General features: G+C 33.7%; 1 protein-coding gene across 1 annotated transcript in view; it reads right to left on the bottom strand.

Annotated features, from left to right (window-relative positions):
* Positions 1-17047, bottom strand: part of LOC133181623 (uncharacterized) — a 136382-nt gene that overhangs the window by 98398 nt on the left and 20937 nt on the right. The window contains exons 19-47 of the mRNA XM_061316171.1: positions 15916-16063; positions 15325-15483; positions 15078-15229; positions 14666-14804; positions 14351-14572; positions 14205-14271; positions 13835-13998; positions 13414-13541; positions 13113-13254; positions 11505-11753; positions 9871-9913; positions 9448-9593; positions 9263-9354; positions 7378-7423; positions 6960-7211; positions 6520-6574; positions 6217-6389; positions 5494-5667; positions 4199-4460; positions 3762-3913; positions 3239-3412; positions 2828-3049; positions 2652-2694; positions 2398-2558; positions 2008-2190; positions 1600-1809; positions 1209-1251; positions 956-1119; positions 537-710 (exon numbers count right to left, since the gene is read on the bottom strand). Coding sequence (XP_061172155.1) covers positions 537-710; positions 956-1119; positions 1209-1251; positions 1600-1809; positions 2008-2190; positions 2398-2558; positions 2652-2694; positions 2828-3049; positions 3239-3412; positions 3762-3913; positions 4199-4460; positions 5494-5667; positions 6217-6389; positions 6520-6574; positions 6960-7211; positions 7378-7423; positions 9263-9354; positions 9448-9593; positions 9871-9913; positions 11505-11753; positions 13113-13254; positions 13414-13541; positions 13835-13998; positions 14205-14271; positions 14351-14572; positions 14666-14804; positions 15078-15229; positions 15325-15483; positions 15916-16063 — 4339 coding nt within the window. The remainder of the gene's footprint in view (positions 1-536; positions 711-955; positions 1120-1208; positions 1252-1599; positions 1810-2007; positions 2191-2397; positions 2559-2651; positions 2695-2827; positions 3050-3238; positions 3413-3761; positions 3914-4198; positions 4461-5493; positions 5668-6216; positions 6390-6519; positions 6575-6959; positions 7212-7377; positions 7424-9262; positions 9355-9447; positions 9594-9870; positions 9914-11504; positions 11754-13112; positions 13255-13413; positions 13542-13834; positions 13999-14204; positions 14272-14350; positions 14573-14665; positions 14805-15077; positions 15230-15324; positions 15484-15915; positions 16064-17047) is intronic.

Here is a 17047-nt window from a genome sequence, read left to right as displayed (position 1 = left end):
CCCTCGGCGTTAGCAACACACTTGACAACGGGTAACATTACGAAAATGTCACATGCGTTCAAATGATGCGTGTACGGTTCACCGTAGAATTCTCAAAACGTCGGTTGTGCGTTTGAAAGAAGCTGAATAAACGACATCAATAAAAGCTTGTGTCCGATGTAGCTTACGTGAAAACAACAAACGACATACGAAACATCCTTGCGAGTGCAAACTTAAGATGATAAAGGACTTTTTGAGTAGCAAATAAACAATAAAGAGGTTGGTAACTCTTTTCCGAAGCTTTCTTATTGAGAAAAATAGAAACGGGGAGTTTGAAAGCTTTCTAAGCGTGAACTTAACGATGATCTCCGAATTTTTTTTATGATATCCGAAATCAATAAGACATTCAGTATTATAAAATAAATAGTGCACTATTTATATAATATCACATTCCAATTAGATTTATATTTATCTATAACAAATATAGGTTACATTATAGGAAAATCATTATTATAAAAGTCCTTATTAATATTAACATTTATACAAGTTATACATACAGTTTTTGAGTCCATTGTGGTTTGGAATGTACATCTGGTTGGATAATGAGCAGGGTGGGTCATTCAGATACTGAGGTAAACCTAAAGATTCCTTGAGTTCATCCAGGACCAAGCCTTTTATTTGATCAAATGCTGTTAAGGCATTTTCCTTCATGAAACTATCCAGAGTAAAACCTTTGTAAGACAAAAAATAAATAATTTATACAAAACTGAAATATTTCAATAAATTTGTATATGCAAATTGCATAAAAAACACTGGTAGATACACTCAAAACTGAAATATTTCAACAAATTAATTTGTATCTGTGAATTGCATACAAAATCTGGTAGATTACACTAAAAATAATGTACATTTATATATTTTTGGGACATAATAAAATAACAAGAATTAAATAAACTTCTCACAAAACTCTTCTTACCAGGGTTAAGGAAACCTGTGCCCCATTGACAGATTTGCTTGGAAAGCTTGGCTTGATCAAGTATGTTGACATTAATTAAGCAATCTCCTCCATCCTCTAGGCATATTGCCAAATCTACAGTCACCACATACACCCCTTCTCCAGCATGATCCCAGATGGTGTAACTGCAGCAGCAATCAATGCCATTAATTAACTACCAAATCAAATTCAGTTGTAATTTCATAAGCTCAAACTAAATAGAAAAACTTGTTACCCAAATTTTACAACTCCCTTGATAACAACTTCTTTCCTTACTCCTAAAATGAAAAGGGATAAGCATATCATTTTCTATAGTTTCTTGAACATAATTGCATTCATATACATATATGTACTGAAGTTGATGATACATGAAAAATGTGAACACTCACATCTACTTTGTGAGGAATATCTACCATGATGTTTCTGTACCAAATACAGTAAACAAAAAAAAATGACTTACAGCAAACTCTTTCAAAGTGAATTTATGCTTTTTAAATGTCAACCCCTAGTACAAAATTATAAATATTAATTGGATAATTCAACACTGCATGATGACTTCAATGAAGCAGAATTGTCTTGGTGGTGCAGTACATATCCATCATGATGTTTTCTGTACACTTATTTACCAAATTCAAAGAGCTGTAGAGAGAGGGTTTCCGTCAGTTTCTCAATCCCAAATGTTATTTTCTGGTTACAAAAGTCTATGTCCAGCTCTACTTCAAATGTCCTCCCTATTTTGCCCACTTCTATACAGCAAGATACAGCAGTGCAGGACTCCTTAATGTTACAGGATGTCGTTCCTCGAATTTTGAAAAGTGGCAATTTTGTTGGACATTCTATAAAAGAAATGTGTTGATTCAAGATCAATTTTCTAATATAAGAAATTATTTTTTCTTTTAAACTTGTATGTAATACATGCATTGTATATTATTTACAATAATCATATAAGGCTGGAATTCATTAAGAGTTGCTAAAATCCTCTGGCTTATAAAGGGTTAGAATAACTTTGATTGAGGAGATATACATGTACAGACCTGAAGACCAGCCATTTTCTTGTAACCTGTTGATACTGTAAGGTGGCTCTGAACGAGAACAGGATTTCTCTTTCATGAATGAATCAATGCCCAGTAACTTGAACAGAGAGTTGGACAAAGCTGTAGACAGACTTCCCTCCAGTGACAACCCTTGCTCATTCATCCACTTTGTCAGAGAAAAGCCTTTTTAAACCAAAAAAGTAGAATAGTTACAATATACAGTTACATGTACTATAGATGCAATGTTATATTAAAGTGAATGGAATCATTAAAGAGACAAAAGGTGGATTTGATTCATTTTCAAATTCATTAATTTTTCTCAAATTTATACATTTCCCCCCTTTTATAATTTTCAAGAAGCTTTTAATGATAGTGATAGCATTATTTCACCTTTTAATGAGAAATCCATTGCAAGGTCACAGTTAAGGACAGGAATAAGGACTTGGTTGAATACTGGGACATCTAGCTCACATTTATTGGGCTCCAGACATACAGAAACTCCAAGGTCAAGGACATATTTCTTGGACACTTCTAACTGACTGGCCTTAAATCTAAATAATGTAATATTAAGCACCAATGAAAAACAAATATTGAGCCATATTACAAAACAATTTAAGAAATAGAATTAGAAAGTTTAAACTCACTTGATAAAAATGATGTTTGCAATGTCAGTTTTGATCTCTTTCCCTGCAAATATATGAAAAGCATTTCATCAATCATTAAACGACTGGAACATTAGTTAAAACTAGCTCAAAGTATAATGAATTGTACAAAAACATTTAAAGCATCTGGAACATATCCATTTTGTAATGAATTTTACCCCAAAAGTTGTTGAAATCCAGTAGTCCATATGAGAAGGTTTTCTTCTCTATTCCACCAGAGATGACATAATTACACCTGTCAAAATGGAGGAAGAAGTGAAGCTGAAGGTTCAGAAGACTAAAGTCCACACAACAGTCAATCCTGGTACAGTTCTCTGTTAGAGCACACTTTACATTTTGGAATGGAATCGCTGGTGGTACTACCCAATCCAATGGGCACTCTACAATACAGAGTACGTATTATCAAATATGCGAGAAGATTTGTTGACTAACTTCCAATTAAAATATTACTCCCAGGCTTTATATTAGATACACAAAACTGTATCAATTAAAGATCAGTTTAATATGGGCTGGGAATTAATCTGTAGAATGTACAGAAACCAGTAATTATCAAATGATTCAGTTTTTACCATTTTTCCATCCCTGGACACTTGGAGAATACAAGTCACCAGATATATCACAGGGCTTATCCAGTAAAAACTTGTTCACACCTAATTGTTGGATTAACATTGTTTTAGCACTGTCCTTTAAGTCATCCAGTGATGGAATTCCCATATTTTCCAGCCAATTGGACATGGAGAAATCTACACAATAGGAAACATACACATTATTCTGTTATCTATTGTTTTTCACATACTGTGAAATAACCGTTTTTTGTGGGGGTTTAATTTTTGCTGTTTTTGAGGTATGAAGAGACCCGTGAATTCATGTCCACCATGAAATGTAAAATGTCATATACATAACGACTCAGCACTTCTTCACCAACAAAATCAAATCTCCATAAACCAATAATTTTTCCTTGAACCTCGAATATCTGACCCCATGAAAATATGTGATTGTATTATTTTACAGTATAAAGTTATGTATTTCACACAAACACGTTAGTAGAAATTCATCTGTTGTTTCTGTTCCAATTCAAAATGATGTACTCACTGAATTCTCCAGTCACTAGAGCTCTTATAGAAGGCAGCCTAGTATTAGTAAACACGGGAATGTCAATGGAACATTTTCCACCCTCCAAACAAACAGCTGCACGGGCATTGAAAACATAAACATTCTCATCTGTTATGGGTTTTATGTTGAATCTAGAAAATAATATACATATTATCCTTCACTTGTGATTATACCTTAAATAAAATTTATTCCTGGAAGAGGAACATCTTTCTTTTTTAAATGGAGTGTTGCTCCCATCAGAGTAAAAATGTCTTGGATCTCATTTCAAAAAACATTCTTTCCAAAGTACAGCATCCCAAATTTGACAAACTTGACCCAAAATAAAATTAATGTACCGGTATATAATTTTATCAACTTACCTGTAAAAAGTTAAAAAAAAACTGAGCTTAATTCTAATGATAACAATCTGTACTTACAGAAATTTAATGAGTCCTCCGGCCACTTCAACTTTAATTTCATCTCCCCAAACATAGTCAAGGAGTTTAATCTTTGTTTTCAAGTTCTCAAATCCATAACTCAGTTCTAGTTTGTCTAGATCCAAATTCAAGAACAAATGTAATCCTAATCCCAGACCTGGGATCTCAGCACAGCATTCTATACCCGTGCAATAGTCAGGGATGTAGCAAGACATGGGATCAGGAATCTTGGAGGGCAAAAATGCTATGGTTTTGGGACATACTATAAAAAGAAAATATAAAAGGAAATTATTTATGGTGAAAAGATATATATCTATACTACATGTATATCTCTAATCTATCTGTCTAATTTCAAGCATTTTTAGTGATTAATGAGTTTATCATGATCCAACAAATATAATAAAGAAGATGGGTGAACATGACGAGCAATAAGCCTATAGTGTAACAAATATGAAGGTGAAAAATTAAATTTCAATTATATCAAAATTTTCCTTGATATTTCGTCTAACATTAAAATATACTTTATGTAAAATCTCTACAATTTGCAAAAATCCCTCAAAGATTGAAATTATTTCCCTATGAAATATTATACACACATTAAAGCGGGCAAAAAGAATCATTTTCTCATACTATAGCACTATTTTTCGATATGAGTGGGTCTTCGCTCCACCTTTTTGAAAGTTAATCCTCAAAGTTTGCATAAAGATATACATTTTTTGTTACCAAAAATATGGAGCAATGACCCACTATACCTTAAAAAAATACTTTTATGACATAACATTCGCATCTTTTCGAGAAATACTTGAAGTCCATTAAGTCAAGGGTCATATCACAAACCTGATTTAAATGCCACTCTTCATCAGAACTTCTGTAGTCTAGTGGTTAGCGTGCTAGTCTCGAAAGAAAATGATACTCAGGATTTTTATTGCTAGGGTTCGAACCTCACGAATACCACATTATTTCTTAATAAAAGAATAAATTTGAACGATAAAATTTTCCTCAAAAAAGTGTTGTTAATTATAATTTCATAAAGTTCAATAATGAGAACTTTACTCTAAATACTAAATTCACAAACTGAACATGATTTTTATATATCTGAAGCTATAGGCTTTCTGCACGCTATGTTTGCCCATCTCCTTTATAAGATTTCCCCTGTTTGGTGTCTGGATAAATGGCTTTGAGACCACTTAGTGAAGGATTAAAGTAAGGAATCTGAAAATTTGTCCCAGTGACTGATTTCTGGATAAAGGCATAAAGATGGGATAAAATGATCCCTAACACAAATGAAGCCATACTGTTGTGCATCCCCTCTACAGATGGAATGTAAGGTGATCTTGTTCTGTCACATTTAGTTTTCTGGAAGAAATTTGTCAGGTTCAGTTCTTCTAACAATAACATCTTTGCTCCCTCTCCTAGCTGCTCTCCAATGTCCAATGCCTTATCTTTAAACCAGTCAGAGATGGAAAAGTCTGAATGGAAACATCAAAGGTCAATAACATTACAGAACATTAAGAACTTTATATGTTTAAGTACAATACAAAGCATAACATTTTTTTTTATACATATATAACTTTTTGTAGGTATTGCAGATTATATTCTTCCCAGAATTACTGTATCATTTGTCACCAGAAGGCTTTGATTTAAATAATTCTGAATTTACATTACATAAGGTGCACATTAATACTGCATAAGGAACTTTGCAAATTAATATGTCCATTTGCAACTGTTGAGAAGATCTCTCAAGATTTTCCCACACATTCAAATACAATAAACTTTGGATCCCTGACTTACCGTGAGGGCTATTTTCAATAATGATCCATAAACTATCTCTAAATTATATACAAATTAAAAGGGCATAGCCACTCTTTGGTAAAAATCTTAATGACCCTTACAATAGGACACTCAGAGATTAGTTTGGATTATATTGACTCAGGAGTTCCACAAAAGGAAAAAAATTTTCTAAAGGTTACACTTAGACTTTCAAATGAAATGCATATTTTACAGTTATAAATACAAACTTTTGAAGTTGATGAGAGCTCTCTGGTCACACACTGGGATTTCCTGATTTTGGAGCAGCTGTAGACCTTCTTCAGTTGGAATACAGTACTTCTTCCCATCCATAGGTAGACATATCATCACCTTGACATCCACAATAAAGCCTTTGTTTCCTTCCATTTTTTCAATCTTATATCTACATGTAAATATTGTTTATTTTAAGTCTTTACTCTATGTGTGCTGGATGTTAAAAAGTTACATATTTTGTTCACATAAAGAGCTAAATAGTGACTGAAGGTTTGTGACCTTTTTCTCAGTTTCCTTACATGATTTCAATAGGTGCAGGATTTCCTGATCCAAGTGTCAGAGACTTCTCTTTACCTGGGAATATATAGTACACATACAGGTTCATAATAAAATACACTAAAGGACAAGTGCATTTAAGCTATAGGGAATGGGCCCTTTTTCAGTGCCGTTTTAATACAGAGTACATGAAAGTTAGAAAATTATGCAGATTTTTTTATTGCTATTGTATGTCTTAAATGCTTTTTAAGTCTGCTAAGACAAAATTCAGTGGAAAATTTGTGATCACATACATATCATATATAAATCCCATGCAGTATTTCAATAATCTATCATTAATACAAAATCATTTATAATTCTTCTGAAAGAAATATCAGTCGTACAACAAAATTAAGCATTTATGCAGAGTACATGAACAAAAATAGTTTTGAAAATTATCAGGCTACTTGAAATGGATTCATACCAAACTCATATTGAAGAAGGCGGGTTTTTAACAAAGTTTGTGTTCCAAACCCAATATCAATGCCAAAATCGCAAGGGTCCAGTTTGAACCAGAAAGGAATATTCTTTGTGATTTGAATGTTTCCTAGAGGAATGGTAAATGTCAAATCCAGGCTACAGTCTATCCCCCAACAGTTAGGTGGCTGCACACAAGTCACCATATTTTTTATTGCAGGGGGTAGATACTGTCGGAAGTTAAAAGAAATAGGACAATCTACAATAAAAAATATTGGAAATTGAAAATGATATGAAGTTAATTATAATTTTTTCAAGTTGAAATACATGTACTATAGTATGTTTAAAAAGCAAGATAGTATGGATTCCTTGCAGCTTGTTATACTATATATAATTTACAAAAATTAGAACTGACTGAAACTTACCATCTGGTCCTGGTGGTAGCTGCACTGGTCCAGATTTAAAAACCATCTGAAGTATAAAATATATTTTACACAATCATACATGTATTTACAACCCCATCTTTATACCTTCACAGGACTATGTTGCATCCCCTCTTTTGTCCAGTACTCCTGATACAATTTTTTTATGACACAAGATATGTAGCAACTCTTATTCTAGTGATACAAACAATTTTATAAAACTTTTAAATTCAATGGATTGCCTATCACCATTAACATCTATCTAGGCAGACAGAAACTGAAGTTCAATGGCATTTAAACTGGGAATATAACCCCAGCAATTATTGAGAATTATAACTACATCAACATTATATCTGTTCCCATAGAGAAAAAGCCATACTTACATCTAGATTATACCTGTTACTATAGAGAACAAGTAATACTTACATCAAGATTATATCTGTTCCCATAGAGAACGAGTCCTATATACATCAAGATTATACCTGTTCCCATAGAGAACAAGTCATACTTACATCAAGATTATACCTGTTACCATAGAGAACAAGTCATACTTACATCAAGATTATATCTGTTCCCATAGAGAACGAGTCCTATTTACATCAAGATTATACCTGTTCCCATAGAGAACAAGCCATACTTACATCAAGATTATACCTGTTCCCATAGAGAACGAGTCATACTTACATCAAAATTATATCTGTTCCCATGGAGAACGAGTCCTATTTACATCAAGATTATAACTGCTCCCATAGAGAACAAGCCATACTTACATCAAGATTATACCTGTTACCATAGAGAACAAGTCATATTTACATCAAGATTATATCTGTTCCCATAGAGAACAAGTCATACTTACATCAAGATTATACCTGTTACCATAGAGAACAAGACATACTTACATCAAGATTATATCTGTTACCATAGAGAACAAGTCATACTTACATCAAGATTATATCTGTTCCTATGGAGAATGAGTCCTATTTACATCAAGATTATACCTGTTCCCATAGAGAACAAGTCATACTTACATCAAGATTATATCTGTTACCATAGAGAACAAGCCATACTTACATCAAGATTATACCTGTTCCCATAGAGAACAAGTCATACATACATCAAGATTATACCTGTTACCATAGAGAACAAGTCATACTTACATCAAGATTATATCTGTTACCATAGAGAACGAGTCCTATTTACATCAAGATTATACCTGTTCCCATAGAGAACGAGTCATACTTACATCAAGATTATATCTGTTACCATAGAGAACAAGCCATACTTACATCAAGATTATACCTGTTCCCATAGAGAACAAGTCATACTTACATCAAGATTATACCTGTTACCATAGAGAACAAGTCATACTTACATCAAGATTATATCTGTTCCCATAGAGAACGAGTCATACTTACATCAAAATTATATCTGTTCCCATGGAGAACGAGTCCTTTTTACATCAAGATTATACCTGCTCCCATAGAGAACAAGCCATACTTACATGAAGATTATACCTGTTCCCATAGAGAACAAGCCATACTTGCATCAAGATTATACCTGTTCCCATAGAGAACAAGTCATACATACATCAAGATTATACCTGTTACCATAGAGAACAAGTCATACTTACATCAAGATTACATCTGTTCCCATAGAGAACGAGTCCTATTTACATCAAGATTATACCTGTTACCATAGTGAACAAGTCATACTTACATCAAGATTATATCTGTTCCCATAGAGAACGAGTCCTATTTACATCAAGATTATACCTGTTACCATAGAGAACAAGTCATACTTGCATCAAGATTATACCTGTTCCCATAGAGAACAAGCCATACTTACATCAAGATTATACCTGTTACCATAGAGAACAAGTCATACTTACATCAAGATCAAACTTTTTTAACACAAGCTCAAATGCTTCTTCTGTCATTTTCCCTCCAATTGTTTGTAACAGGCCACTGAATGACCCTCCACCTTAAATTAAATTTGTTCAGCTGAACATCAATCATTACATTCATTTGTCAAAAACTCAATGTGCATTTATTATTTTATGTTTTCTTTAATTACCTGGAAGGACAAATTCTCCACACAGTGGAATAGGAATTTTAATGTTCTTCAGAAAATAATCATTTAAAAAGCACTCTCCAGCACAAATCTTCAGTCCAAAACTCACAAGAAATATGCCTTCTTCAACATCTCTATCAATTTTGTATCTAAAAGAAAACCAAAATGCATTCAAGTTGTAGAATATATGCACAAGAATTTACATGTCCAAAAAATATATATATATGACTTTAAGTTTATAAATGGTTAAATAAAAAGCTCTAAACACTGGAGTAAAGAAGTTATGGCAAATTTTGAAGTTGTGGATAGACATACAAGAAAAGTAACCAAAAAAAAACAAAACAAAAAAACATATGCAAAGAAGAAAACAAAAATAGTCTCTAGCTGCTCTTTAATCTTAATTAAGCGGGACAAAAATTAACTTACTTGACAATGACATGCTTTGAAATTTCTGCAGTTTCATCCGTCCCTGTAAAATTAAAAGAAAAAAAAAATATTCTGTAGAGTAAAACCTTCTTATCTCAAACTCAGAGGAACTAAAAATGAGAGGCCCATGGGCCACAATGCTCACCTGAGTAACTTTGGCCCTGCTGTTTTTCACCAGGGGCCCATTTTACAAAAGAATTTACGACTAAGACCAAAAACTTAAATTGATTGTAAAATTTTGCAAAATGAATGATTTTTTTTTAAATTGCTAGCGTAAAAACATCTTACTACATTCCTATCAAAAAGATTAAAACTATTTTAATATAATGCAAGTTAAAAAGTTACAAGCAGAATTAAATTTTGGTCTTAGTCATAAGTTCTTTTGTAAAACGGGCCCCCGATTTCCCCCCTTGTAATACTTACTGTGGCCCCATCCTACCTCCGGGGGTCATGATTTGAACAATTTAGAATCTACACGACCTCAGGAAGCTTCCAAAAGTTTTACTTTTTCTGGCCCAGTGGTTCTTGAGAAGAAGATTTTTAAAGATTTTCCCTTTTGTAGCCCCAACCTTCCCCTGGGGGCCATGAGTTGAACAATTTAGAATCTCATTACATCATGAGGCTTCCAAATAAGTTTCAACTTTTCTGGCCCAATGGTTCTTGAAATGAAGACTTTTAAAGATTTTTCCTATATATTTTCAACATAAAACTTTTATTCCCTATTGTGGCCCCACTCTACCCCGGGGGCCATGGTTTGAACAATTTAGAATCTACTCTACCCCAGACAGAAAGCTTCCACATAAGTTTCAGCTTTTCTGACCCAGTGGTTCTTGAGAAGAAGATTTTTTAATGACCCCACCCTATTTTTGTCTTTTCTTGATTTTTTTCCCTTTGTAAGAGGGCTTGGCCCTTCATTTTAACAATTTATACTCCTCTTCACCCAAGGATGTTTTGTACCAACTTTGGTTAAAATTGGCCCAGTGGTTCTTGAGAAGAAGTTGAAAATGTGAAAGTTTATAGACGGATGGACGATGGACAATGGGTGATCAGAAAAGCTCACTCGAACTTTCAGCTCAGCTTAGCTAAAAAAACTGTTCAACTGGGTAGTTAATTTTGATCCTCTTTAAGTAAAACATAATTTGCAGGCAAAGACTTGGAACCAGAGAGAAAAAGGTGGATACAGAGATTTTGTTTCAATCATTTCATTTACATAAGAATAAGAAATAAGACTGCAGAACATTAACTGGCAAGATTGGAAATATGCAGCTTATGTCATTTCAGTCTCTTACAGTCAAAACATTTGATTATAGACAATGAAATGGGCGGGTACAATTTGACACGCACATCTGAGAAAACATTGGATTTGAAATTCTAGTTTGAAATTCATTTTCAAACTAATAAGGCCTTGACACAAGGAATACAGATGTAAAATATGAAAGCCTTGGTGCCAACATTCAAAACTAATGACCAAGGTTACAGTTTTTATGGACAAACAAACAGACAGACAGTTGGACAAAGAGACAGCTAGACAGACAGAACAAAACTATACATGTGTATGCCCCTGAATCTTTGTTTATGGAGGCATAAAAAACTGTAGGCATATAAGCATCAATTTTATAAAAAGTTAAACATACCCCAGTCATAACTCAGAAGAACCTTTGTGTATGAAAACCCCTCAAATGCCACTTGGAAAATAAAGCTACAGGGATCCAATTCTACATATGCTCTTAGGGTCTTGGTGTAGGTTTGTCCAAGAAGTGATACTGTGATATCTGCCCAAGCGTCTACCCTCATGCAGTCATTCTGTATTGCATAATACAGAATTTTCCCAAGTTCTCCAGAAATTTCAGGTAGATTGACATCCTTCTTCAGAATGGTACATGCTGTCAAAATAAAGGGATTCATTTTTAAAAAATGTTCATTCACAGCAACTAATAATTGAGAAATATTCAGTTGTTCTTGCTTCTTGTTCTTGTTTACATACTTTAATGCAAAACTATGAACCTTACAGGGGCCCCTTACAGCCCCAGGGGGGCATGATTTGATTGTTTGTAAATAGTTTGCTTTACACATGTATCCCTTTGAGAATTTTTCACTAATATTGAGACACCACCAAGTACTGATGGCCGACTGCAAATTTAGATCTGTACGTGGCACTTAACCCTTTCAACACTGTAGACCGATACATCGGTCTGATAAAATTTCGTCTTGGAACACGGTAGAGCGATTGAGCGGTCTCAGACACAAAACTGAAAGTAAACATTTCTTCTTAGAAATAGAAAGTATTCTCTGTGCAAGAACTTTCGCTATGAATTATGGGTAGATGGATATAAACATCCGTATGGCGGACCACAGGCGAAAATCACGGAAAAATAAGGAAAATTAGATGAATCCTGAAGAAAACAAAGAAGAAAGCAAAATGGCGGTTAACAACAAAATGTCTAATCTTTCTGGCGATGAAAACTTTAATAAAATCAGGGAATTATACATTATAGATGTTTCTTGACAACAAAAATATGAGTTTTTAAACAATGTTGAGAAATCTAGTCGGAGAAACTTGACTCGGCATCGGACTTTAAAGGCTCCAAAACAGAGGATGTTTTCCACGCCCCAGACTTCTCCCGATGTCCTGAAACACCATGTTTTATTTATTTATTATTATGGACTTAAAAATGTATTTTAGAAGGGGGATCATGATTTGAGCAACCTTGAATTTAAACTCTATGGGAATGCTTGCATATCAATATGACTACCCGGTAATTATGGCCCTGCTATTCTAGAGTTTTCAAAATATTTTTGTATTCTAATGTTAAACTTTGACCCTCTATAGAAGCAATCTACGGGGATGTGTGCATGCATTTTAAATCCTATACTAAGGCTCTGCTGTTCTTGAGAAGATTTTTTAGAGATTTTTCATATACATGTATACCCCTGCTAAATTTTGACCTCCAGTTGCAGCGTCACCATAACTAAAATTTAAGTTATGTAACTTAAATTATCTCTCGTTGAAAAGGGTGGGGCACTTTAGTTTACAAAACTTATATCTCCTTCATCCATGGTTATTTCATGATAAGCTTTACTGAAATTACTCCAGCGGTTCTGAAGAAGTCAAAATTTGAGAAGTTTACAGATGACACACAGCAGCTAAAGACAGATGGTCACTTCTCAATCAGAAAAACTCACTTGAATAAGTTATAACAAGTATTAAGACATATATCTGTATGCAAATCAAAGACACTTACACAAATCATCTTCCAGTAACCTATGGTTAAGAATGTCTCTCTTTCCATTTGTTGATAAATTTCTTGACATCAATGATGCCTGTATTTGTCCTAATGTCATTTTTTCTGGTCTTGGAGAGGGTTCACTGTCAAGCAGCATAGCCTATTATATACATATAAAATAGTCTCAAAAATGATAATGATAAACTTATAATAGGTGGCTTCAGAAATTCTAAACAGCTACTCAGTAAATCTTTGCTAAATGCATGTATATAAGGTTTCTTTTCATGTACATGTATTATTTTTCTTCATTATTTCTGACCTTCGGAATGTGAAGCAATTTTAAAAACTCATCCATAAGTTCTGAGACAACCAATTTAGTCAGGGCTTTCCCTTGCTCCTTTATTCTTTTGATAAGTGCTTCTTTGTCAAATAGCTTTGTAAAGTCCACTGAAATTCCATAAATATACACATGATAATAACAATACTACAATGAAATAAAGACCATTAACCAGTTATGTTCCTGAGTGGTGTTGTACCATAGTACAGTAAAACATGGTTATAGTGAACACACTTATATATTGATGATTCACACTTACAGTGATTTTCAAACTTCATGGTTTTAAAATGTATTATGATCTTAACGGATATAACAAATTATGTTTATAATGAATCATAATTGCACGTCCCTGGCACTTGGCTATAGGCATGTTTTACCATATATCTAAAAATAAAGCTCTTACATTCTGGCCATACAAGAGTTCCATCTGGCCGACAAATTGGAATGGGCAGAACTGCATTGTCCAGTAAGTTGACAAACAGAATACAGTCGTTAATGTCTTCATAACTACAGAAGCCTACACCAAATGTGGCCAACGCTGCTTCCTTTCCTTTAGTAATACTGTATCTGTAGAATTGTCAAACTCTCAAAATAAGTAAAACCCCAAATATATACATGTTAAGTCTTCATCCTTATAAATGCAAGTTGAGTTTACATTGAAAAGTTATTCATAATAGACTTTGTGTTAAATAGTTGTGTGATACATTTGTGATTGTGTGTATTATTGAGATTTCATATAGTAAATCTTTTAATTCAGATTTTCAGCAACTTACTTGACAATCAATTCAATGCCGCCCATAAGATTTATCTTGATCCCTGTTCTCAGTTCATTTTCAAAACCTGAAGAAAATAAATATATGGCTCTACATTCCATGTACAAAGACTATTTTCCCACATATAAAAAAAATTAAGTCCTTACCATCAAAGTTTAGACTGCCTTTTATTTTGATTGTGTAATTGAACTTGTCAAATGCCATCACAAATTGCATTGGTTCTGAACATGGATCAAATCTGGCCCAGAACTTGAAGACTTTAAGGAACATGGCAATTTTAACATTGATGCAACATTCCACTCCCAAGCAATGACTGTCAAAGGTACAGTATACATTCTTTGGCATGGTGAAGGACATCAATGGACAGCCTGAAGTGTAGAAAACAAAACATTAACTTGTTAGTATTATCAAGTCTCACATAGTACACTATTATAAATAACAATAAAACTCAATAAACATACTTTGGTCAAGCTCCAGAAGTCTGGCCACCATGTCCTCTCTTGAACCTGATGCATCTTTGCCTCTTTCCATCAACTCATTCGTAAGCTGATCTTCCGTCATTTCATGTGGGCTTACACAGGGTTTATTTTCTATGAGTTCCTGAACAAAAATGAGGTACTAATTTATAATTTTTTCTTGATACAATTAACAGTAAATAAGTACTTACATGTATATCAATAACAATGTAGGGTTGGAACAATATTCCAGAACATTAATGCACTGTAAAGTTTTACAATTACAATATCTGAAGAGGATTTTGACTTAGTATCTAGTAGCCCAATTTGTATACTACTAATCAACATTTTAACCCAAGTTGTTCTGAAAAGCAAGGAAACAAAATATCTACCTATCTTTAGAAAATTGTTTACATACTTTGATAGTTATCATCACTTTAGCCATTGCCTCTTTACTTTTGACCATTTTAAGCTTGTCTAGAAACTCAATGATTGTCCCAAACTTAAGACGACGAATGTTGAATTTCTGCAGGAATTTGTCTGCAGCCTTCAGAAGTTTGGAGAAGAAACCTATAAAGATATCACAGAAAATGAGACACTTTACAGTTTTTGAATTAAAACTTCTTAGAATATTTCATAATTTTTTTTGCTGTTAATTTTGACACCTTTTCCAGTCTTGGCAGGAGCAACTGTTGTTGTGGTAGTGGTCACTGGAGAATTAGTCCCCATCAAAGCTGGACACATATCTTCCTGATCATCAATCTCCAAGACATCAGAATTTGTCGACTGGTCTTGCATGGCATTGTAAGCACTGTCCGGATCATCTATTAATTAAAATTAGAAAAAATTGTGAGAATTATAATAAATTCTTTTTTATCAACATTCAAAGCATGTTCACATTGAACAGCTTCCTCCTTAAATTTCACTTCATGAATTACTGTGGAATCATTAGATTTCATGGAGGCTTAATTTTCATAGAATTCTTTTGTACCTCTCAACAACAAATTAACTTCCTCCATGAATTGATAAACTGGGGTTACAAATTCATATTCCCTCTTGTAAGTATAAGAAAGTACACAAAATTACATCCCAATGAACCTGTCAAATTTAAGTAATCCACAAAAATTGGCTCCCACAAATTTTAATGATTCCACAGTACCATTATTGTAGCATTGCATAAATTATTCAAATTCACAGTACCACATCTAATGGTCTTAACAATACTTTTGTGACAGCAGAATATATAACTTATATACCTTTAATATCAGTTGTGAAATCAGGATCAAAAGATGATGGCAGGTCAGGTATTTCTGCAGCTACTTCTGTGTTTTCCAGCTTGGGGTCATTATTTTCTGGCTGTTGGCCACCTAGTCCAACAATGAATCCAGCAGCAAGTGTTTCATCCTATAAAGACAACAAGAGGCCTATTGGTCTTGACACTCATCTGGATATCATTAGTATTTCCACATAATCTCTAAGAATCTAATCTGCCTGCTCTGTTAGAAGTCTATCTAATCTGCCTGCTCTGTTAGAAGTCTATCTAATCTACCTGCTCTGCCAGAAGTCTATGATCCAAATAAATTTCTCAATTTTTTTTTCACTAAACAAAAACCTCAAGCTGTAACTTAGTTTTTCCTTCCACTAATCTTAAAAAAATTATATTGAATCCTTTCTGTTAGAGACCCTTGATTATACTTATAGTCAGTATGAAGATCTAATTTTTCTAGATTTTTTAGTTAAAACCCAGTCAAATTTTGCAATAAATTAACAGGTCAATCACGGATCCAGGAATTGAAGTTGGGGGGGGGGGGCGCAAGAAGTAGGCAGGGGGTCTGGGGGCCGCCTTGAGGCTCCTGGATTCTCTGGTGGGGGCCCAGGGGGCGAAGCCTCCGGAAGATTCTGGATTCTAGAGATTTTGAAGTGTAAAAATGACGTCTACCGAGAAGACATTTTTACATTTTCTTGACGAAACTATGATTTACGCTAACTTTGACAATTTTAGGGGGGGTGCGTGCCAGGTGCACCCTCCCTTAAATCTGCCACTGCTGGTGATGCCTATGTAACAAATGTAAACCAATAAATGGATTTTTTTTCATAGTTTGGATATACTGTAAGTAGATGCATATATAATAATGTAATAAAATTTCAAAATTAAAGATATCAATATTTTTAGAGGAATATTTCCTTTCTAATTTTTAGTTTATTACACCCTGATGTCTGAAGCCCTGAACAGAGTCAGACTGACTGAAACCTCAACTCCTAATCTGATAAATGTCAACTTTGAAAGAGGGAAAACAATGTATTAACAGGTCATGAATCAAAAAAAAAATAAAAATAAAATGGAAAGATGTCCATAATACATGAATGCCCCACCCAGGGTTCATTAGT

This window comes from Saccostrea echinata, unplaced genomic scaffold, assembly GCF_033153115.1.
Source record: "Saccostrea echinata isolate AGI-Se365-2 ecotype Australia unplaced genomic scaffold, CSIRO_AGI_Sech_v1 ptg000009l, whole genome shotgun sequence".
Classification (NCBI taxonomy): Eukaryota; Metazoa; Mollusca; class Bivalvia; order Ostreida; family Ostreidae; genus Saccostrea; species Saccostrea echinata.
This window is presented reverse-complemented; position numbering and strand designations above follow the sequence as displayed.